Genomic DNA, 23,438 nt, shown 5'->3' with positions numbered 1-23,438 from the left:
TAGGGCCAGTGGCACAGCCTCCTCTATCACCCAAGCTGGGTACTCAAGGTGCGCCCTTTGTGAGAGCTGACTACACCCTCTTGTAGTTGAGTCTTGGTTGCTGTTGGCAGATCAATGGGAGGGATTTAGCCAGGCCAGTCAGCTGCAAGGTTTGGCTGTGACCGCTTACCACCAATGTCTGCCCTCCATTGAGGATCAGCTGTGCAGGGGCAGGGTCATGGTGCTCTGACATACTCTGTAGCTGTCCCCTGGATGCACTGTCCCTGGGTTTTCCCTGGAGGTGTAGGCCAAGGTCAACCCCCACCTGTGTTTTGCCCGGGGCCACCCTGTCTGAGCTCTAAAGCAATCTGAGATGGCTGCTACTTGTGCTGGCCTTGGAGATTCCCAGGAGAAGTCAAGCTCTGAATCCAGGGTGGCTGCTGCCAGTGCCAGGCCTGGGGCTCACTGAGGCCAGTTGTTGCTTGTTTGAGAGGATTTAGGAAGTTTCAAAGCATGATCCAAGACCAGCCATTCATATGGAAAAGCAGCTTGGGTGTGAAAATTGTGTGGGGCAGAGTTTCTGGGGATCTCCAAGGCAGGTCAAATTGTGTTAGGCAGGTTGATGGAGTCTCAGGTATGGCACCTGCTTGCTGGCTCTGTGGAGGGAGGATTTAGAAAAGGGACAATGACCTCTTCTCACCTTGATATCAGACACTTCAGTTTCTGCCTGTATGCCACTCATGCCTTTCAAGCTGCTACCCCAGTACTGGAGCTCAAAGGGAGTGAGTCTGAGTAGGTGAGTCCATGTGTGGGTTCTTTAAGAGGAACTGCTTGGGGCTCCAGAAGTTTCTTCCATCGACTCAATACTTGCTGGTTTTTGCAGACAGAAATTGTGGGGACTTATCTTCCTGGCACTGGAAGCCTGGGCTGGAGGACTTGGTATGGGCTGGGCTCCTTGCTTCTGGGATATCCCTCCTGAATTTTTATCCACCACACGTGGGTGAGGGACCAGCCCCATCCTGCATCTGCACCCCTCCTACCAGTCTGGATTGATGTGGTTTCTTTAATTCCGTAGTTGTCAGACTTCTATTCAACTCGATTTCTGATGGTTCTGAGTGATGTTTATTCTATATTTTAATTGTAATTTTGATGGGGTTGTGTGAAGAGATGAGCCATTTCTGCCTATGCCACTATCTTGACTGGAGGTCAATAATATTTAATTTCTTAAGCTGCCTGGTTGTGCTGCCACCCTTCAAGGCCAGGCAGGTTCACGGTATTCATGCAGACAGAAAAATATTCACGGAGCCGTTGGGATGTCTGGCATGCCTTTATTCACGGGTGGGCGAGCCCCACATGCTGCAAGCTGCGTGTCTATCTGCATGTCTCATGTCGTGGCCCCTGCTCCCCAGTGTGGCACCTGTCCCCATGGGTGTCTCTCATCATCATCGCCCCCAGCAGGGAGTCCCTCCCTGTTTAAGTACTAGAGGGGAACAAAGCCAGCAAACTGCCAGAACATTACATAACATAACATAATTCCGTGCATGCGAGCCCACTTCATGTTATGGGAACAGTTTATTGGACCCAGTCTCAAGGCTATGAGAACACTGGTTATCAGGCCCCTCCAAGGCTATAGGAACACTGCTCCCCTTAGTTACCCAGACACCTGGGTGAGGAAGCCAGACTGCCTCCACTTACCCTACACTGATAGATATATGAATACATGTTGGTTATGTATTATAAGAAATTTAAAAAATTAAAAATGCAAGCTATGAGAGAGTAGTCAGAGATGAGGCTGGAGAGCTAGGCAGGGGTCAGATGGTAGGTGGCCTTGTAGGCCATGTTAAAGTTTGGCTTTCCTCTAAGGGCAGAGGGGAACTACCGAAAGGTATTAGACAGGGAATGATCCCATTAGAGGCAGTGGTTCAGAGCACTGACTCTTGCTAAGTAGATACTGGGCTTGTGGAGGGGGAAAGTGGAGCCAGCATGGCAGTGGGGTGTGCTGCTGTCCAAACTGAAGAGCACCTCCTCCTTGAGACACCATTTTCTCTTGCTTCCAGAGTGTTCTTCCTGTCTTGTTCGCTCTCTGCCTCTCTGGCCAGGCCCGTTCGTCTCCATCTATAATTCTTCTTCCTCCTCCAGCCCCTTAAATATTGCTCTTTCCCAGGGTGTTTTGTTTTTTTTAAACCCTGTTTTGTTTTCTTTTTTTTTACATGGTAATTAATTTTTTTAAAATGTATTTATTGATTATGCTATTACAGTTATCCTATTTCCCCCCCTTCACTCCATTCCATCCTGCCCACCCCCTCCCTCCCATATTCCCCCCCTATAGTTCATGTCCATGGGTCATACATGTAAGTTCTTTGGCTTCTATATTTCCTACACTATTCTTACCCTCCCCCTGTCTATTTTCTACCTACGATTTATGCTACTTATTCTCTGTACCTTTCCCCCCTCTCTTCCCCTCCCACTCCCCTGTTGATAACCCTCCATGTGATCTCCATTTCTGTGGTTCTGTTCCTGTTCTAGTTGTGTGCTTAGTTTTTGTTTTTATTTTTATTTTTATTATTTTTTATTTATTTTTTTTAGGTTCAGTTGTTAATAGCTGTGAGTTTGTTGTCATTTTACTGTTCATATTTTTGATCTTCTTTTTCTTAAATAAGTCCCTTTAACATTTCATATAATAAGGGCTGGGTGCTGGTGAACTTCTTTAACTTGACCTCATCTGGGAAGCACTTTAACTGCCCTTCCATTCTAAATGATAGCTTCGCTGGATAGAGCAATCCTGGATGTAGGTCCTTGCCTTTCATGACTTTGAATACTTCTTTCCAGCTCCTTCTTGCCTGCAAGGTTTCTTTTGAGAAATCAGCTGATAGTTTTATGGGAACTCCTTTGTAAGTAACAGTCTCTTTTTCTCTTACTGCTTCTAAGATTCTCTACTTATCTTTCATCTTGGCTGATGTAATTATGATGTGCCTTGGTGTGTTCCTCCTTGGGTCCAGCTTCTTTGGGACTCTCTGAGCTTCCTGGACTTCCTGGAAGTCTATTTCCTTTGCCAGATTAGGGAAGTTCTCCTTCATTATTTGTTCAAATAAGTTTTCAATTTCTTGCTCTTCCTCTTCTCCTTCTGGCACCCCTATAATTCGGATGTTAGAACATTTAAAGATGTCCTGGAGGTTCCTAAGCTCCTCCTCATTTTTTTGAATTATCGTTTCTTCATTATTTTCTGGTTGGATGTTTCTTTCTTCCTTCTGGTCCATACTGTTGATTTGAGTCCCAGTTTCCTTCCCATCACTATTGGTTCCCTATACATTTTCCTTTGTTTCTCTTAGCATAGCCTTCATTTTTTCATCTAATTTGCAACCAAATTCAACCAATTCTGTGAGCATCCTGATAACCAGTGTTTTGAACTGTGCATCCGATAAGTTGTCTATCTCTTCGTCACTTAGTTGTATTTTTTCTGGAGCTTTGATCTGTTCTTTCATTTGGGCCATTTTTTTTGTCCTGGTGTGCCTGTTACATAAAGGGGCTGAGCCTTAGGCGTTCACCAGCGTGGGGTAACGCTGGTCTCCGAGCTGTGACACTGTATGTGGGGCAGGGGTCTGAGAGGGAGCAATGGCGCTTGCTCCACTTTCTGCCGGATTTCAGTCACTCCCTCCGCTACCCACAATCAAATTGGGCCCGTTTGGTGCTGATTCCCGAGTGGGTGGGTGGGTTTGTGTACGTTCTAGGCCCCTGTTGGTCTCTCCAATGAACTCTTCTGTGAGGCTGGGAGTTTCTCCTGCTGCTGCCTCAACCCCCAGGGGTGTTTTCAATCAGAGGTTTGAGGCTTTATTTCCCAGAGCTGGAGCCCTGGGCTGTGTGGTCTGCTTTGCTCCCACGCCATTCCTCACGGTCTATCTATGTGCAAATGTGGGGCCATGGGGTTTGCCAGCCACCACTTTGTGGGGTCTGCTAGCTGCAACCTGGCCTGCCCCGTTCCACAATCTGCCACCTTGCTGGGTCCGTCAGCTGCTGCCCTGCTGCGAGTCCTTGCCTCGCCGGCCGTCTCCGCCACCCCTCCTACAGGTCTGGATGAATGTTTCTTCTTTATCTCCTTGGTTTGTCGGACCTCCATACAGTTCGATTTTCTGTCAGTTCTGGTTGTTTTTTGTTTTTAAATTGTTGTTGTCCTTCTTTTGGTTGTGCGAGGAGGCGCAGTGTGTCTACCTACGCCTCCATCTTGGCCGGATCTGTGTTCTTTTCATTTTTTATGCATACATTATAGTGATCTCATGTATATCCCAACCTCAGCTACCTCCTTTGTGCTCATGATCCCTAAGTCTATTTCTTCACCTCAGCCCTTTCTCTCAGCCCCAAACTGCCAACTGGACGTTTCTTCTTCTTCTTCTTGTTCTTATTCTTGTTCTTCTTCTTGTTCTTCTTGTTCTTCTCCCTTCTTCTCCCTTCTTCCTTCTTCTTTCCTCCTCCTCTTCCTCCTCCTCTCCTCCTCCCTCCTTCTCCTTCCTCCTTCTCCTTCCTCCTCCTCCTCCCTCCTCCTCCCTCCTCCTCCTCCCTCCTCTTCTTCTTTTTTTTTATTTTATTGTTGTTCAGTTACAGTTGTCTACATTTTCTCCCCATCCCTCCACCCCACCCCAGGTGAACCCACCTCCCTCCCCCACCTCCACCCTCCCCCTTGGTTTTGTCCAAGTGTCCTTTATAGTAGTTCCTGTAATCCCCTCTTCCCACTGTCCCCGCCCCGCCCCCCCCCCCCCCCCCCCCGCCCTGGCTATTGTTAGATTGTTCTTAACTTCAATGTCTCTGGTTATATTTTGTTTGCTTTTTTCTTTTGTTGATTATGTTCCAGTTAAAGGTGAGATCATATGGTATTTGTCTTTCACCACCTGGCTTATTTCACTTGGCATAATGCTCTCCAGTTCCTTCTTGACTGTTGCATAATTCAGCAAAATCCAGCATGTTCCAAATGGAGTTATTCTCCCTTCCAAGTGTGCCTCGTCCTCCTGTTTTGGGGCTCTTGATGAGCCATACTGCCATCTATCCAGTTGTCTGGTCCAGAAAACTGGGCATTATTCTACACCCCTGTCTATGTCAGCTCTCCTGTGTATGTTGTTTTCGTGTTAGGCGTTAGGGTAAGGTTTTGGTGCTGAGTGCCATGATGCAATCGCATCTCTAGAGATGCTCAGTTCCCACCTCGCTAATCACTTTAATGTTTAGAAGATTTCGATGACCTCACCACCCTTCTTGACCTGGCTTCTGTTCTGAGTGTTCCATCCTCATCTGCTGCTGTTTTCCTCCTACACTCTGTGCTGCAGCTACACAAGCCCACCTGAAGTCCCCAAATGTACCATATCGTTTCAGCCCTGTGCCTTGGTATATGCTGTTCCTCCTGCTTGGAATGCCTTTCCTCACTATGCCTATCTTGTGAACTCTTGAATCAAGATAGGTTTTTGTTTTGAACTAGTCTGTCTTCACACTTGTCTGGCTGTGCCTTAATTGCTGCTTTGCATGCCGTCTTATTTCCAGTCGTATCTGAACCTCCAAGGCACAGAGAGAGCCTGTTCGGTTTTGTATCTGCATAGCCTTCCACAAAGTAGATGTCCTGCGAGTGTATTGAGGGTGGTCTCACCCAGCAAACTTCCCCTCTCTTTTTCTGCCCTGATGCAAGGATTGTTTGAGGTTGGTTGTATGTTGCTGAAACAACTACTCCAGAGAAAAGAATACTTTATAATCTTTTAGAGTACATATTCTCCGCCTTCTGCTGTTTTGGTGTTTTTTACTTTGTGTAGAAGAGCTCTGGAAGGACCTATTTATAGAGAGAACATTTTAAATAAAAATTGCAACATTCTCAATCCCTGTCCCTAAACCCTCCAGGAACTGTCAGTCTTCATCATCTCTTAAGTTGTTTTGTCAATCTTCAAGGTTTTACTCTTACCACTTCTGCTCATCTCCCCAACATCTGTAAGTTTCCTTGATACTTTAACAAGATAGTATTATTCTCCACACTGTTGCCACATTCCTGCTCTCCTTTTCATCATTTAAAAAAGAGCTGTTTATGTTTGGTGCTCATCTTTTACTCACTCAGCTGCCAACTAAAATCTGACTTTAGGCTTTACCACTAACAAAAAGCTTTCCTTCAAAGATCTCTAGCAACTTCCAGCTTTCCAGGCCAGCTGTGTCTCTTTAGCTATAATGTCATCTCTTCTCTCTGGAGTTTTGGACACTACAGTATTGATTTCTTCCTTATTAAAATGTTTTCCACTCCTGGCTTCAGCGTCACGGCACTCTCAGAATCTGTCTCTGATGATGGCACTTCATGGGAAAGTGGGGAAGAGTATTATATTTGGGGTTACCATATATTTGGATATATATGGTAATTACTTTATCCATTTATATTCATTCAACAACTATTTACTGAGCGACAACAAAATACCAGGCACTGGATATGTAGTGGAGAGCAAAACAGATGTGGTCTAACTTTCTGAAGTCCAGAGTTTTAACCTTGTATTTGTTATCTATTTGCTCTGTAACAAATTACCACAAACTTAACACACATTTATTACTTCACAGTTTTTATGGATCAGGCATCTGGGAAGGCTTAGCTCCGCCCTCTGCTTTGGGGTCTCAAATAGGCTGCAGTCAGGGTGTCATCCAGGGCGGAGTCTTACCTGAAGCCTGGACTGGGGAGGGATCTGCTTCCGAGCACATTTTGGTTTGGCAGGATGCATTTCCTGGTGGATTGCGGCACTGAGGGCCTCAGCTCCTTGCCGGTTGTTGCCACCCTCAGTTCCTTGCCATGTGGGCCTCTCTATATGGCAGCTTGTCTCATCCGAGCCAGCAAGGAAGAGAATCAATAGAGAGAGTTGCCTAGCAAGATGGAAGTTATAACCTTATGTAACGTATTCATGGAAATGACATCCCATTACTTTTATTGTATTCTAACGGTTAGAAGCAAGTCACAGATCCTACCCACACTTGGGAGGAGGAGATTACAAGAGGCAGTAATACCAGCAAGCAGAGATTCCCTGGGGGCCGTCTCTGTCTGCCTGCCTCAAGCCTCTTATTGTTTTTCCTCTCGATGTTTCAGCCACCTCAATTTCTTCTGCTCTCAAATTGCGCTCACTACTCTCCCCTTGCCACAAAGCTGCTCTCATCCTGCATTCCCTGTCCTGGTCAGTCCATCAGTCATCTGGTCTAGAAACCCAGGTATCATTTTCAACACCTCCTCCAGAGATTTAATGGTGTGCTAGGCTCTATAGAGTCTTTTAAATCATTCTCTACTTTCCATTTATGCTGACATGGCTTTCGTTCAGATCTCACTTTGGCCTGGGTCATTGTGCTGGCTTTCTTACTGGCTTCTCTGCCTAATTTCCCATCTCATCGATCCTTCTTTTCCTAAACACCAGAGTTGCTTTCACAAATCCCTCTGTTCAGAAACCTCCATGGCTCCCACCCGTCTATGGCATAAAGGCCTAGCTTCTTAGTGTGCCATTCAAACCTTTTGATCAACTGGCCTCAACTTACTTTTCTAAGCGTCTCACCTACTATCCCTCTCTGCTCTGGCCCTTGTGCACCAGGCACACTGAGCCTCTTGGTGTTTCCTGAGGCCACCCCTGCATGTTTGTGCCTCTCTGCATTTGGTCCTAGTGACTTCTTTCTGAATTCCCTTTTCCATGCTTCTTTCTCTAGAAATCCTTTATATACTTTCAAACATTCCTGGAACGTCACCGCTCCCACAAAACCTTTCCCAATTTGCTCTGCCCGCTAGCCCCTCACTCAGAATTAATCAGTAGCACCTGTGTGCTCTTCTAGCCCTTTGGTTGCACGACTGTTGTAAGACTGCTGCTTTGTAGTTGGTTCTTAAGGTGCCTTCCTCTCTTAAAATGCTAAAGGAGAGGGTCTGGGTTTTATTCTTTTATGGATTCAAAGTGCCAGCCTCTAGAGCAGCGATTCACAGTCTTAGCTGAATGTTGGAGCTAATCACCTGAGGAGCTTTGACCATCACTGAACCCCGCCCAGGAGCCACCCCAAAATGTGATGACATAATTGGCCTCAGGTCATCAGGCACAGCCTGACGTTGGCATTGTTAAAAGCTCTGTGATTCCAACATGCAGGTAACATTGAAAACCATTACTTCTAGTTGAAGAAATCAAGACTGGGAGAATGAAAGGATATGTTAAACATTTAATGAGTAGGAAGACTTTAAAATGAGTTAAAGCTGAGTTTTTAAAAACCATACACATAAAACACACACACACTCACTTCAAATAGTGTATGACATAGCTAAGTGATCGAAATGATTTCTAAATGGATGGTTAATAAAATGGGAGAATATGTATTTTTGTGGTAATGATGGGGAAATTAGAAATATAAAAGAATAAATATGTAGTTTCTCAAAACCCAAAAGTTTGGCCCTGGCTGGTGTGGCTCAGTGGACTGAGTGCTGGTCTGCGAACCAAAGGGTTGTGGGTTTGATTCCCAGTCAGCGCACATGCCTGGGTTGTGGGTCAGGTCCCCAGTAGAGGGCGCATGAGAGGCAACCACACATTAATGTTTCTCTCCCTTTTTTTTCTCCCTCTCTTCCCCTCTCTCCAAACATAAATAAATAAAATCTTTTAAAAAAAAACCCAAGAGTTTAATTTTTGTGCATATAAAGTAAGCAATAAAATGAAATAATTAACCACCTGAAATAATTAACATTTTCTTTTTTGCTGATCACTAAAGTGTGTGTGTTGTGTTTGTTATGTGTTTGTGTCCAAGGTATGTAACTTGCAAGTTATTCAGATTTCCTTCTTTATTTTCTAGGAATATTTTGAAAACAATTGCCCTGGGTCAGATGTTGTCCTTGTGTATATGTGGAACAGCCATTACCAGCCAGTATTTGGCAGAAAAATACAAAGTGAACGCCCCCGTGCTTCAGAGCTTTATCAACTATTGCTTGCTGTTATTAACCTACACCGTGATGCTGGCATTTCAATCAGGTATGCCAAATGTGGGAATTAACCTTTTCAACAAATTATCTTTGTTAAGAAATTGGCTTTTAGACATTTAAAAATAAAACACTAGGCAAAACTAAGAATAGTAAAAATGGTTGCTGTTTTTATAAAAGCTATTAGAAAAACCCATGACACCTGAATTCTGCGAAAGCAGTGACTAAAGATTTATGCATAATCTCTGAAATTGTTGATTAAAATAAGTAGCACCAAGCTGGAGTAGAAGTTGTCAAAAAATTTAAATGCTATTACGAGTTAGGTTTTATTTTGTTTCCTGTTGTTGATAAGATCAAGAGACAATTTTAAAACACTTAAAGTCAAAAACCTCACTCTCCAAAATCTGTATTTCCAGCTAAGTGGAGAAACTGCTAAGTGGAGCATCAATGGCACGTAGATCGAGTCTATGTTACGAGAGAAACAAAGACAAGGACTTGGCGAGGAGTTAGCATCTTTATCACTAGCTGGTTAAGTTGTGTTAGAATTAGTGTAGAGTTTTCATTTCTTACTAGCTACACAAAAATGGAAAAACACTAGATTCTGAGAAACATTTTTGTGCCAGGCATCATTTTAATTGCTTAGCTTTTTTAGGTTTGGTATTAACTCATTGAAGCCTCTCAACAAGTCAGGTGAGTATTATTATTACCCCCACTTCACAGATGAACAAACTGAGGCATGTGGTACTCAGATAACTTCCTCAAAGTCGTACAGGTAGTAACTGGTGGAGCCAGGATTCCAACCTGGGCAGCCAGCCCCAGAGCCCACGCTTTTGCCACCATTCTGTATTAGGGACTGCTAGTCATGATAATAACAATTCTTCCCACAAAAGAAGAGCTAAATTAGCTCGAATTTAGGAATGTGAAGATAATGGGTAACCCAAATCAATTGGGAGGTTACAATCCTTCCATTTTGATCATATCTAAGGCACAAAATGAAAGTATCGATGTAGTATTTGCTAACCCCGTTTTAATATGAACCCTAAAGCATTGACAGTATTCCTATGTGTCATGATAAAAAACATTTTTTTTGAAAGAAAACAGAAATCAGATGTAGGAGGGGGGAAACCCTCCAAAGGGGAATATACCAAATTTGGCGGGAGTGTTAGGAACTGGAAATAGAACTGGTACATGAGCCATAGCCCTGGACTTTGCTCTCCTCTGTGAGCATTGGCTTCAGTAGGTCAGTGTGACGCGAACACAGGGATGGCTGTTAGGTGCCTTTCATCCCATCTCGTGCTGAGGAAGACTAACTCTGTATTCTCAAGACTTTCCTGTTAATTGAGTTTTAATGATAATTATCTGGCTGTGATTCTCATTACCTTTATTTGCTTGTAGGTTATCTTAAAATAAGACTTCTCATATATGTGCCAACTCTCTATTTCCAGTGATGCTAGATTCTCCAAAGAAGTGAATCACAGTTAACATGAATAAATAGAATGTGGTGAATATAAGGTGTTTCTTCAACAGTGCCACTAAGTCTTTCTTCCAAACTTATCACTGACAATTTTCTCACGAGAGCATATCTCTTCCAAAAAATGACCACATGCAGAGCTTCCCATGAAGAAGCCCGTGAATGGAGGTTAAATAGCCAATGACTTCATTAGAAAACATTTCATTTAGTTTGTCAAGAATGGCAACATCCAAACCCATATCTGGATATTGTATTTCTATCACAGTGGGAAAGGGAATTTAATCACTGTTCTCCTTATTTTCTCTCTGACACTTTCACTGGACACGTGGACCGTGATGACACCTTAGCTGGGGTCTCGTACTAGAAAAAATCTGACTGACTCTGCAGAACTGTTGTAGGAATTTGGGTTATGAGTAATGGAAATGGGGGGGACCCACCCAAAATACACAGCAAACACTAAATCAGCATGCACAGCCTCACTTCGGAGTGATGTGTGCTAATCCAGATTTCTTTCAACCAGGCAGTGACAACCTTTTATACATCTTGAAGAGAAAGTGGTGGAAGTACATCCTGCTGGGCCTAGCAGACGTGGAGGCTAATTACTTGATCATCAAAGCGTACCAGTACACGACCCTAACCAGTGTCCAGGTGAGAGGCAGTCTTCCAACCAACGTGGTTTCTATAGCCTTAAGAGAAGAATCTGAACTCACATGTGTTAACCTAATTTTATTGAAAACCTGTTCGCTTGAAAAACCTACGCACAGGTGGATGCTGTCTGTTTTCCAGTAACGCATATGTGCTAATGAGTAAGGTTTCCTGGAATTAGTGAAAATGACAAGTTAATGAGTTCCCAAACCGAAAATGCTATAGCAGATTAGAACCGTTTCTACCAAAATAAGCGTCAACATTTAGTTGTCAGTTGCAGTTGTGAGTTCTGTTTGTGTATTGCTCACACATGGCGTATAGAATGGGTGTATCTCGGTGCCACAGAGAAATGGGAGGCCTGCAGGTCAAGTGCACATTCAAGACAAGGGAGCAAGGGGAAGAAACCTACCAGACATCTTGGAAGGAGATGGTAGCCAAAGGCAAAACTTACATCCTTATGAATTAGTTTATTCTCACTGGATCAAAAGAAAAATATTCCTGTGTAGCAGTACTTTTCAGCTTGGTGCAGTTGAGGAAGACTGATTCGGTTGTCTTCGTGTTCGGAGACTATGGGATGTATTGTAGCTCTGACTAACCGTTACCCACACCACCGGGTTTTATAAACGCAGTTACAAGGGGGATAGACTCCATTGCCAGGTTTAGACTTCACCATTTAATGAATTTATAACTTAATTTTTTAAAATTTATTAATTTTAGTGAGAGAGTGGATGGGAGAGATAGATAAATAGATAAACATTGATTTGTTGCTCCTCTTATTTAAGCATTCATTGGGTGATTCTTTTATGTGCCCTGACCAGGGATCGAACATGCAACCTTGGTGTATTGGGATGATGCTCTAACCAGCTGAGCTACCTGGCCAGGGCTGAATTTATAATTTTCTTATCTAATTTTTCTACTTTTCTCACTATGTAAAACGGAGATGTTCACATTTGATCTCCAGATTTTAAGACTGGGGAAAAATTGAGGCGAGATTAGACCTCACGTGGAAAAGATAAGGATTGATGAAAACTCAGTATTTTTCCAATGTGATTATATGTTAAATGCTATTAATACCAAAATGCATTTTATTAAATGACTTATTTTCTGTAACATTGTGTTAAGCACTGCCCACAGCAAACCTCTTGGTTTTTGACTGGTGTGGGTTTAAAGGCCACATAGGAAATATTTGTTAAGACGGACATTATAGGAGGTACATGAAAAAAGCCAGAATTTCATAAAAACGGAAACAAAGAGTTACCTGGAGGATGAAGTTCATCACAAGTGAAATTAACTATACTTGAAACAAAGGGCAGTGAGGGTGTAAGTATGTGAGTGTGTACATACGCATTTTGTAGTCACATCTACCCTAATAATCTCACACAGAATTCAATGACTTGGTTACAATTTTCAGAAATTTTGGTCTCTGACTATAGATGATTAAAAGTTTTGGATTCGTACAAGATCTGAACACAAAGTTGTGTTAAAATACTTGCACTTGGGTTTTTGTGACTGAAGTTCATGTTTTTCATTTTGGTCTCTTAGAAAAAACTAAGTATTTGGTTGTCAAAAGTTTTGCATTTATGGCTGTAGCAAGGAGAATGTTTTTTTAAAAGCTATCTAACAACTAAAGCTGCCTCCAGCCGTGGAGAGTGCCTGTCAGCGGAATTCTGATTCTCTGCCTGAGCACTTATCTGGCCTGGGTGATCTGAAAGGGTGGAAGTTTGGATCTGAGGTCTTTGAACCTCCTTCTTAAGGATTCCGTCAAAGATTCTGTAATTACAAGTAGTAATGTCCTAGTTTACATGAAGGTCAATATGTGGCCAAGGACATCCCATGTCTACTCCCACTTCACTGCCATCGACATGGTCCCCACCCACAGGCGGAGGCTTCTCTTTCCTGCTGCTCTGTTCTTTCTAGAATTAGCTCTTTTTGAAGCCCCCTCCTCCATTCTCTAAGGCCTAATTCAATTTCACCTTCTTCTGTCCTCCACTGTATCTCTAATAAAGTCTAACTCATTTTAATGCTTATACCTTCCCCATCCCCCAGGGACTTGGTACCTTGCTTACTGTGACTACAAGATAATTTTTAAAGATTAAATTAAATAGGAGAACTCCTGGAACTGAAAGCATCACAGAGTCACTGAGAGTACATTTGGAAAAGGAGATTCAATGTAGATAAGTGGCTGAATGCAAGAGAGAACAGATGAGAAGTCCTAGAGTTTTGGAATTGGAAGGGACTTCCTTGTGAGATCATTTGGTCTGATCTCTTCATGTTTTGGCTCAGATGACTGGCTGTCACTCACACAGTTGGTCTGGGGCCTGGGGAGTCTGGAACTCTCACCACAGCACAGGCAGCTCCCTTATGTGGTCACTTATTGCCCATCAAAATTGTTAAAAGTAGAGCAAATTTAAGTTTGATTTTTAAGATACAATTTGAGGACAGGGAGTCTCCTGTGAGGGTTTTTAGAGTTATTTTTTCTACTTTTTTATTTAAGGAATGTAGTTCAGACTTTGTGAAGTCATTATGTCTGGATTCTGCTGGTGTCTTCTGGGAGAGGCTATTATCATTTGCATCATTTAATGCTTTGTTATTCAGGGAGGCTCCATAAAGCATTTAGGAGATTAGACTTATGCAGCTGGAGTAAATAACAAGGCAAGGTGCCCACGTCTGCACAGAGGGCGGGGTGCAGACTCCGGCCATGACGTGGCAGTGGAAGACAATTAGTAAACCAGTAAACCGCTGTGGACGGGATCAAACAGGCTGCTGATGTTGCCAGGGGCCTGCCTTGTCCAAGATTAAACAGGTAAAGAGAGAATCAGGGACAATGTTAAAAACAACAGGATGAGCAATAAAACAGCAGCTTGAGAAACATTATTAGTGTAAGGACTATCTTTTATCCTTGAATGCACTTTATGAAATTTGTAAAGAATCAAGTGGATGAAATCTCTATTTTTCCTTTATCTTACAGATGATTTTGGACTTGCTATAATTTTGTTACCTTTAACCCCCTGCCTTTCAGACTGGCAGTATCAGGGGTGTAGCACATACTTTCTGGACCCAAGATCAACAGGTGGTAGGAGAACATAAGAAGAACACGCACTGTATTTGCTGTGACCAAACGTCTGTCTGAATGGGGGGTCAGGGATATTGGGGTCTTCTTGCTTTCTCATAATAACCAGCCCAATTTTAATGAAATATCTGGCTGTGTGACTATTTGTTCTGTGTCTGTCCAGCCTTCTGAATGCTCCTGAGAGCAGGGCTTGTCTTTCTTTTTCTCCATGTTGCAGCTCCTCTCAGTGCCTCCCAAGCTTAAATATTTATTGACTGAGTGAATGGGGACATGCAGGTAGGAAAGTGTCCCTATTGAATTTAAGGATCAACCCAGGTGGGCGTGTAGAGGTAAATGGCATGGATCCTTGGGCAGAATTCCTGGGCTCAGCAACTATCTCTGACTTAACTGGGTGACTTTGGGCAACTCATTGATCCTCTCTGGGCCTTTGTTTCCCCGCATGGGATTTGCAGTTTCAATCTCATGGGGTTGCTGTGAGGATTAAATGAGTTAATGCAGGCAAAGCATTTAGTACAAGGCTGGCAATCATCCATGCTCCATAAATGCTAACTTTTATTATTACTTACCGGTAATTACCTGTGTGCTAGCTAATGACAGATGTTGTAAGCTGTTTATTTCTCCTTCCATGCAGCTTTTGGATTGCTTTGGGATTCCTGTGCTGATGGCTCTTTCGTGGTTTATTCTTTATGCAAGATACAGAGTGATCCATTTCATTGCCGTGGCTGTGTGTCTGCTGGGTGTAGGAACTATGGTTGGCGCAGACATATTAGCAGGGAGGGAAGACAGTTCAGGTAAGACTGTTACTTGTGTCTGGTTCAGTCACAGGGAAAGTTTTGCTTAGGTTTTCGCTTTTATTTTTCAAATATATAGTAAAAGGCAGGAGACATGTCCTGGTTAACTGGCTTTTCGATTTTATTTATTTATTTTTAAAGATTTTATTTATTTACTTTTAGAGAGAGGGGGAGAGAGGAAGAAAGGGAGAGAAAACATTGATGTGTGAGAGATACATGATCAGTCGCTTCCTGCAGGCCCCCAACTGGGGCCTGGACTGCAACCCAGGCGCTTGGTCCCCTCAGCCACACCAGCCAGGGCGTCTCTTTTCATTTTATTTTCAGATTTTCTTCTTCTGGCATCGTAACCACTTCCACAAAGCACTCTTTATGTTCCTACCTGCCCACAGTCGTTCCTTTTTGTCACACTTGTTTCCTTTCATGAAAGAAGTTTCTTCATATATTTGCAATCTTTTTGGCCCATACATTTGGATTAGTTACTGGGAAACCTACTATAGGTTCTTTTTAAAAAAAACGAAAAACAAATGGAGACTTTGTGTCCACTCTATTGATGAAAACACTTTGATACTCTTTGGATTAAAGTTCAGACAATTGATGGCATGACATCTCAGTGAAGCCTCTGGATTCACTCAATCTACAAGTGACTTCAGCATCTCCTTTACGAGAAAAATTACCTTGCTTACTTCGCTTCCTTCCCTGTGATTTTCAGTTAGTTCCCTTCAAGAAATTCCATTAATGTTTCATGTCATAGAGTCATTTTCTCAGACCTTACATTAAGGCGTATGCTACCATCTTCCAGTCTGTTGGTCTCCTGAGGGGTCAAAATATGAAAAATCACAGCAGAATTGTACCAGAAAGTGAGATCAGGAGTCTTTAAACTTCCAGAAATCAGGGTTTCTCCTTCCAAAAATCTTCATTTAAATAAACGCAAGCCGGATAAACTCTTGGAAGCATGCTAAAAAGGTTTCCCATTCACAATGTGTTCCTGATTGTGGCTTGTCTTCCTGCAGGCAGTGATGTGCTGATTGGGGACATCATGGTCCTTCTTGGGGCTTCCCTCTATGCCATCTCTAATGTATGTGAAGAATACATTGTGAAGAAGCTGAGCAGACAGGAGTTTTTAGGAATGGTGGGCTTATTTGGAACAATTATCAGTGGCATACAGCTGTAAGTCTAAAATTTTCCTTAAGAACAAAATAGGCAAGTATGTCATAAATGATTACTTTCCAGCTACTAATATCCATTGTTTATGTGACCCAGGTTCACTTTTGAAATCAGTTACTTGCGAAATATATATTAGATTTGTGAAATGTCAAGAACCGTGCCTCGTTTTCTCATACATGTGGTAGAGGCATTACCAGTAAAGACTTTCTTTTTCAGTTATTTCCAGAAAACATTAACTTCCTATCCAAAGGGGAAACATAATGTCTATTTTCCTCCTATAGCTGACCGCTATTGGAGGGTGCCTCTCAGGGAGTCCAACATGTGTTTGTGGACTTCTTTGGTGTTTTTCTCTGTCATTTTTATTTTTAAAAAGATAGTTATTTTTATAATCTAAGAAAAACTCAAAAGTCAACATATTTCTTCATCTTATCTGAGGTATAGCAACTAAATGCTTATGAAATGGTGAGAATTAGCGTGTGGATCTTCGTGACCTCTTGTTTCAATCTTAGATTGCTTGTGGAGTATAAGGACATTGCCAGCATTCACTGGGACTGGAAAATCGGTATGTACAGAAATGATCGTTCTTTTTAGTCAGTATCCTCTCCTCTGACAAAAACACACATCAGGAAATAAATACTTCATCTTAATAATAGGCATTTTTGTAAAATCACAGAGGAATTCAATATACAGAGAGCTGTAGTCATTTGCATTGAGTTTTCTCTGAGAACTTGTAAATGAACCTCCATAGACGTTAATTTTTAACCTAATAGCCGTTACTAGGAATTCTGAGCAAGGCTGACCTTGGTCATGTGAGCTTTCAATTAGCTCTGTATCTCGAGTCTTCCGACTTTTTGTGAAGGTCGTCCGCTTGGCCATTCAAAGCTGTTGGATTTTTGAAGCCCTTCCCTATATCATGTCTTCTTGTTATTTTTTTCCTGAGAGTTTTGTATGTCTCATTGGCAATGCTGATAATAACTAGGAGCTTTGTAGATAGTATGTTAAAGGATTAGGCAGTTTTGTGTGGCAGCCGGACCTTAACTTAAGCACCTTGTCTTCTGATTTCTTCACGTTTTCACAGCCCTGCTGTTTGTGGCATTCGCCCTCTGCATGTTCTGCCTGTACAGCTTCATGCCGCTGGTGATTAAAGTTACCAGTGCCACTTCCGTCAACCTGGGCATCCTGACAGCTGACCTCTACAGCCTTTTCTTTGGACTCTTCCTCTTTGGCTATAAGGTAAGCAAATAGAAGTCATGTTCAAATAAGGACACTTGCTTATTCCAAATGAAGTAGCAGGTTTCTTCAAGGTTTTAGATTCAAAATAAAACCATCTCATCCTCTTGGTGCGAATTTCACTGAACAATCCTCACTTCTTTTCTTACTGCTTCTGAATTAGAAAATTGGCCCAAATAAGAGTTGTTCTAGTTTTTTTTTTTCCTCTAAAGGGCAAAATGCAATGGACCTCCTTTTTGGTATGGCCTGGGACACTACTGCATAGAAGTGCTAATGCGTGTTGCCTGGTGATGAACAGGAATCCCAGAGCTACTGTTGACTCTGAGAGACCATCTAACCTAGGTTGGGCATCCTGAGCTTTCCTTTTTTTTCCTTTAGAATTATTGAGATATAATTGGCAAGTGTGTAAATTTAAGGTGTACAGCGTGTTGATTTGATACATTTATATATTGCAAAGCCCTAGTACACAGATAAAAGGCTTGTGGTGCCCAGTGGAAGGGAAGGAGGTAATTGTATTATCAGGCATACAGTGGGCTGGAATGGTTCCATCTTTGATAGTAGTTTTATATTGGAAGGGAATGGATCCGTGTCTCCAAGGGAAGCAAGACAGCAAACGTAGTGTCTCCAGAGAGTCTGATACACCTTCCCTTGAAAATTGTGGAATGAATGATCTTAGTTTAGAGATGGGGAAACAAAGGCCCAGGGAGGTTTGTGCAATTAAGTGACTTACCCTCAGTGAGCAGCGGGTTAGTGGTAGAGTCAACGCTAAATCTTAGTTATCAGTCTTATAGTCTAGTCGTCTTTCCACTGCACCTTCCTCTCTATTTTCATCATTAAGATAAGAGTCTCAAGCTTATAAATTTATCAAGTTAAAATCTCATACATTACAGAGAACCAAGTAAGTAGGTTTTTTTGTACTTCACAGCTCATTTGAAAACTCTTAGGACAACAGTTCTCATACGTTTTAATCTCAGGATCCTTTTAAAAAATGCTTAAAAATTGAGGACTGCAGGTCACTTATTTCTGTGATTTACATTAGAATTTAAAACATGTTTAAAAATATTTATTAACTCATTAAGAAAATAATACACTCATGCATAAACTATTTTTGAAAAAACTATTTCTCAAATTAAAAGAATTTAGTGAAAATGGCATTGATTTACATGATTTACATTTCTAAAAATCTCTGTAATGTATGCCTTAATGGAAAACAGCTGGATTCTCACATCTGGTTCTTCATTCTGCCTTGTGATACCACATTTCATATAATATCTGGAACATTCAATTCTGCACTTCTAAGAGAATGAAAATGACAAAGGCAAATAGCATCTCAGTATTATCTTAATAAGTTTTGAACTTACAGACTTCCTGAAAGGTTCTTGGGTACCTTCAAGGGTCTTTGGACCGCATTTGAGAACTGCCACCTTAGAAATCCACCTTTCCTTAGTACACCCTCAGTAAAGGCTTATCAACCTGTCTTTTCCCACAGTTGTTTGAACAAATAGGACGTTGGCTGTGTTTTGATACTTTTGGTTTCAGGAGGCGATAGCAGTGGTAAATTTTGTATCCAGGCAAAAAACTTTGGCACTGATTTGCACTATTTTCAGGAATTGGCTTTGAACTTACAATGCCTCGTTCAGTGGGTTCTCAGAAATTTCTACTCAAGGAACGTAAACCATTTTGATTTGCATGGTTACTTGTGACAGGAACCAGCTCTTATCTTTGCACACTTGCTGGATAAGGTACCTGAACAAAGACTGAAAGAATATTTTTAGGTTTTCACTAGCATCATTAAAAAAAAAATGTCAGAGTGAATTGAATCAGAGGGATCCTGACAGGCCTGGCTGGTTTCCTGTGGAAGTGTGTTGCTCCGTGGTGCTGTGCTTGCATCTCACGTGGCCAGCAATAGAGGAGGGTGGTGTTTCTATTCTGCAGTTCAAGGCCATACCCAAAGGAAGCCTGAGAGCCCAACAGTGTAACTACTGGCCCTGCTCACCTGTGCCTTTTTTTTTAACCAAACATACTGATTTAGCTTTAGTAATTTAACTTTGCTTTCCCTTATAAGTAAAATAATGTCAGAGAAGGAAGTAAGGTTAAAGAAATAAAAGCTTAGAGGTAAAAGTACACTTGTCACTACCAAACTGTTATAAGCTCCCGAATGTAAATATTTGCTCCTTAACTGCTCTAACTTTGCTGTGCAAAGCCCTTGTGTGTGGCATGGTTTTGGCCACATGACTTTAAACTGTTCTCAGAATTGGAGACTATGAACTGTAAATTCCTTTCTAGTTGTTTTGCTTCTGTTTTCTTGGCTCTGTGCGTCTATCAGCTCCCTCTTGATCAGATCAGATTTTATCGCTTTTGGTCAAAGGTCATTTCAAGACCTAGCAAAGAGCAGGTCTGCTGTGATATTCAGAGTGAATTTCAGAGGTGGGAAACTAAGCATAAAGAAGCATACAGAAGAGCATGGAGAAGATACCTAGCAATTTAACACCAATTTTTAAAGTTGTAGTATCTAAAATAACTGGCTCTGACTTTTTGAAACAGACTGTTGAAAAAGGTGTTTCAAATTCTCTACACTCATCTGTATCAGACCGCCTCCTCTGGAATTGACCTTGAGTTAATACCTATTAACAGAGTGGCCACAGAAACTTTCTGTATAGATCCTCTAATATTCTCTGAATTTCTTTTTAAAAAAGAAAAAAGTTAAGAGTCTCTAATTCTGGAGGCTTACCTCACTCCCTCACAATCTCTCCCTTGAGGTAATACAGGTGCCTTGATGTAATCACCTGCCTTCTTAAGAGGGATAAGATACTTTTTTCCCCCTGAATATTTAAAACCACCAAACCAAGACATTTTTTGAATAAGTTATATAGTTGTCCCACAGGTAACAGTGATCATCTTATAAGAGAGCATAATTAACTTTCATAATACCAACTTAAAAAGTTTAGGGTTTTCTCTAATCCCTGAATTTTTCCCCCCAATAAACATTATTAAACACCAGCTACGTATTGGTCACTGTGCTGAGTATTGGATCAAAGAATTAAAGCCAGTAGTAGGAAATTAGTTGCACAGTTCAGCTTGACCTAAACACTGGCTTTGTATCACCACTGAATCCAGTGATGGCGTTTCTGCCTTAGGGAGGGCTGTGGCTATTCCATTCCTTACGGAGTTCTAAAGGTTTAAGTCACAGGAGGCAAACACAAGGCTCGCAGGCCAAATCCGGCCCTCCACCTTGTTTTATCCAGTAGTTACATTTATACAGTCCTAAATTACATTTGGCCCTTTGAAGGCAACTGCGAGGCTGATGTGGCCCCCTGTGAAAATGAGTTTGACACCCCTGGTTTTGGTGAAGAAGTAATTGAGCATCTGTGACATATTAACACCTCGAAGCCAGGGGGACCCACAGAAGTCCACAGCTGGAGACCACCAGCAGTCTACTTAATACTCATTTCAAAAACCTATTTAGCTTTTCCTTCTACCTTTGGGAGTGTATTTTGCTTTTTCTTTTCTCTCTCTCTCTCTCTCCCTCTCTAACCCGCTTACCTTTCTCTTCTCCTTCCCCAACCCATCCTGGTCTGTTATTATTTTTGTTTGTTATCCCCTGATTACAATCCTTTTTATTGGTCATACTATGAAATCTAACCTGATTTAAAAATATTTATTGGCTTGAATAAAGTAGCATGCTTCATTCTTAATTTTAAAATCAGTTCAGCAGGACCACTTATAAATTGTGTGTTTGTTTGAGGGGAAGAAAAAATAAATGATTTGGGCATTTAATCACACATCATTATGCTACATAGTTTCCCTAACTTTTACTACGTCGTTGTTGGTCAGCCCTTCCCTGTTGTCTGTGTTTTACTTTTCTTGCTGTTAAAAACAAATGTTAATTTCCTTAATAGTTGAGCTTTTATATGGATCCTCAACTCAAATAAAAGCAAATGTGCAGAGTACTTATTATTTATTTAAACTTTGCAGTAGGTCAAAATGTTATTTTCAGGAAAAATACACAACACATTAGCATTTTTCTTATTGTGTTTTGTTCTGAGTGATTGTTTTCATCCCTACGAAAAGGGCAGGTTGGGGAAGGTCAGCAGGAACTCCGTCCATCCTTGTGGTGTGTCTGTCAGAGTGGACTCTAGCTTATTATCGGTCCTGCCGGGCTCCATTCTTTGTGGTTGTCCAACTGGACCTTATACCAGTAACCTCTTTGGGCTTCAGACTCTCCTGAAAAAACTGCTGTCTGAGGCGCTTTCCAGCTCTAATAATCTGAATCTGCTCAGTCCACCATAAATTTTACTATGTAACGCTTGCCTATGGAAACAAGATAATTTATTACATCTCAACAAAATGGATTTTATCGGAATAGCATACGTGAGGGATTGATGACAAGGCGTCCCGTCTGCACATCCACATCTTATCTGAGGTCCTGGGTTCCTCCGTTTCATACCAATGTTGTAAGCTGTGCCTTGGGTCAGAATTGGGCGCTCCCCTGGTATCCATACTGACCTTTTATTCTCGCAATTAAGTGCGACTATTTGCGAGGTGGGGCAGAACTAGATTGTCACAGAAAAAGGCAAAAAAAACCCCATTTCCTAGAGATACAAGGAGCCGGTTGGCTGATGTGCCAGGTGGTGACGTCAGAAACCAGGCATTCACCAGTATACACGCGTAGGAGGGTTTTGGCCAAAGGCAGCTGCAAAGATGTGTATGCGAGGGAGCTAATCCGCAGCTCTTCCTCTCTCCTCCTAGTTCTCCGGGCTCTACATCCTGTCTTTCACCATCATCATGGTGGGGTTTATTCTGTTCTGCTCCACCCCCACGCGCACGGCAGAGCCGGCGGAGAGCAGCGTGCCCCCGGTCACCAGCATTGGAATCGACAACCTGGGACTGAAGCTGGAGGAGAACCTCCAGGAGACCCACTCTGCAATCTTGTAGCTGGAGGAGAAGGTGCGCACGTACACCTGAGGCTTCCTGGGAAGCGGGGCGCTGCCACCGGATAAAGCAGAGCCTGCTGAGCGCTGAGGGGACACTTGGAAAATTATGACTTAAACACTTCATAGCATTGGATTGGATCCAGTGGTTAGATTTTACAGGGGAAAACAGAATAATGCATTAAAAGTAGAAATGCCAAGATTAAGCAGAAGCCAAGGCTAGGATTGCGTTTTCGTGTGCTGGACAACCAGTGGTTGCCGGTGTCAGGACACAAGGTGTGGGCCCCGCGCTGGGGTTGCGAGGTGCAGGTGGGCCGGCGGGGTGGGGCAGACGCCCACAGGAGCCAGCCACAGCGCACGGCCGAAGGCAGGCTGTGTGGGCGGGGCCGTCAGGAGTGGGGGCAGGCCACGTGGCTTTGGAGTAGGTTTCCTCAGTTAGAGGCTTCTGGGTTTTGTCCCTCTGAGGCAGCAAGCCATTGTCCACAAGCCACAGGTGAAGTCTGGTGACTGATTGTGTCCGGCAGGGAGGTGGGTGGGGCAGCACCGAGGGATCCTGAAGTGCAAGTATGGGTGCCATGGAAACCCAGAAGTGGAGTGCAGTGAACCCAGGAGCCCTGTCGTCCTCCTTAAAGGAGGAACGGCACTACTTCCTAGCAAATATTTATGCGCCAGGAGATTTTTACGACACTTCTTCAATAAAGGTGTTCATAGGTAGCATCACCTTATGATATCAACGGTCAGTATACCGCTACAAAAACTCTGTATGTACACTTCTTTTTGATAAAAATATAATAAAGAAATTATGGTAAGTTCATTTTATTAAAAGATTTTGATTTCATGGAAATACATCCACTGTGTGGTTTCTTTGATTAACCAGTTTCCCTTGTTGATTTTACATGACTTAGTATACTCAGCGTTTCTTCATACCCAGCTTTTCAGAACCATGTCTTCGGTAAGGTGGAATAAACCTATCTTTTGGGGCTACGTTGTGATAAAAGGAAATTCAGATCACAGATTATTTGCCAGAATAAACATTATAAAATTATTTTTTTTCTTTTTTAGAGTAAAATAACCTCATTCTGTGGTCAGTTAAAACATGTTTGGGGGGAACCAAGATGGCAGCGTAGGTAGACACACTGTGCCTCCTCGCACAACCAGAACTGACAGAGAATCGAACAGCAAGGGGGACCGACACCAAGGAAATAGAAAATAAACATTCATCCAGACTGGTAGG

At 42.4% G+C, this 23,438-nt stretch overlaps 1 protein-coding gene across 2 annotated transcripts in view; it reads left to right on the top strand.

Annotated features, from left to right (window-relative positions):
- Positions 1 to 23,052, top strand: part of SLC35F2 (solute carrier family 35 member F2) — a 60,715-nt gene extending 37,663 nt beyond the window's left edge. For both annotated transcript variants that reach the window (XM_053925595.1, XM_053925594.2), the window contains exons 2-8: positions 8,779 to 8,954; positions 10,894 to 11,021; positions 14,720 to 14,879; positions 15,890 to 16,046; positions 16,553 to 16,605; positions 17,122 to 17,276; positions 22,023 to 23,052. In XM_053925595.1, coding sequence (XP_053781570.1) covers positions 8,779 to 8,954; positions 10,894 to 11,021; positions 14,720 to 14,879; positions 15,890 to 16,046; positions 16,553 to 16,605; positions 17,122 to 17,276; positions 22,023 to 22,208 — 1,015 coding nt within the window. In that variant the 3' untranslated portion in view covers positions 22,209 to 23,052. The remainder of the gene's footprint in view (positions 1 to 8,778; positions 8,955 to 10,893; positions 11,022 to 14,719; positions 14,880 to 15,889; positions 16,047 to 16,552; positions 16,606 to 17,121; positions 17,277 to 22,022) is intronic.
- Positions 23,053 to 23,438: the final 386 nt, after the last annotated feature.

Source organism: Desmodus rotundus, chromosome 5 (assembly GCF_022682495.2).
Source record: "Desmodus rotundus isolate HL8 chromosome 5, HLdesRot8A.1, whole genome shotgun sequence".
NCBI classification, from domain to species: Eukaryota; Metazoa; Chordata; class Mammalia; order Chiroptera; family Phyllostomidae; genus Desmodus; species Desmodus rotundus.
Note: the sequence above shows the minus strand (reverse complement) of the source record. Positions and strands in the feature narration are given on the sequence as shown.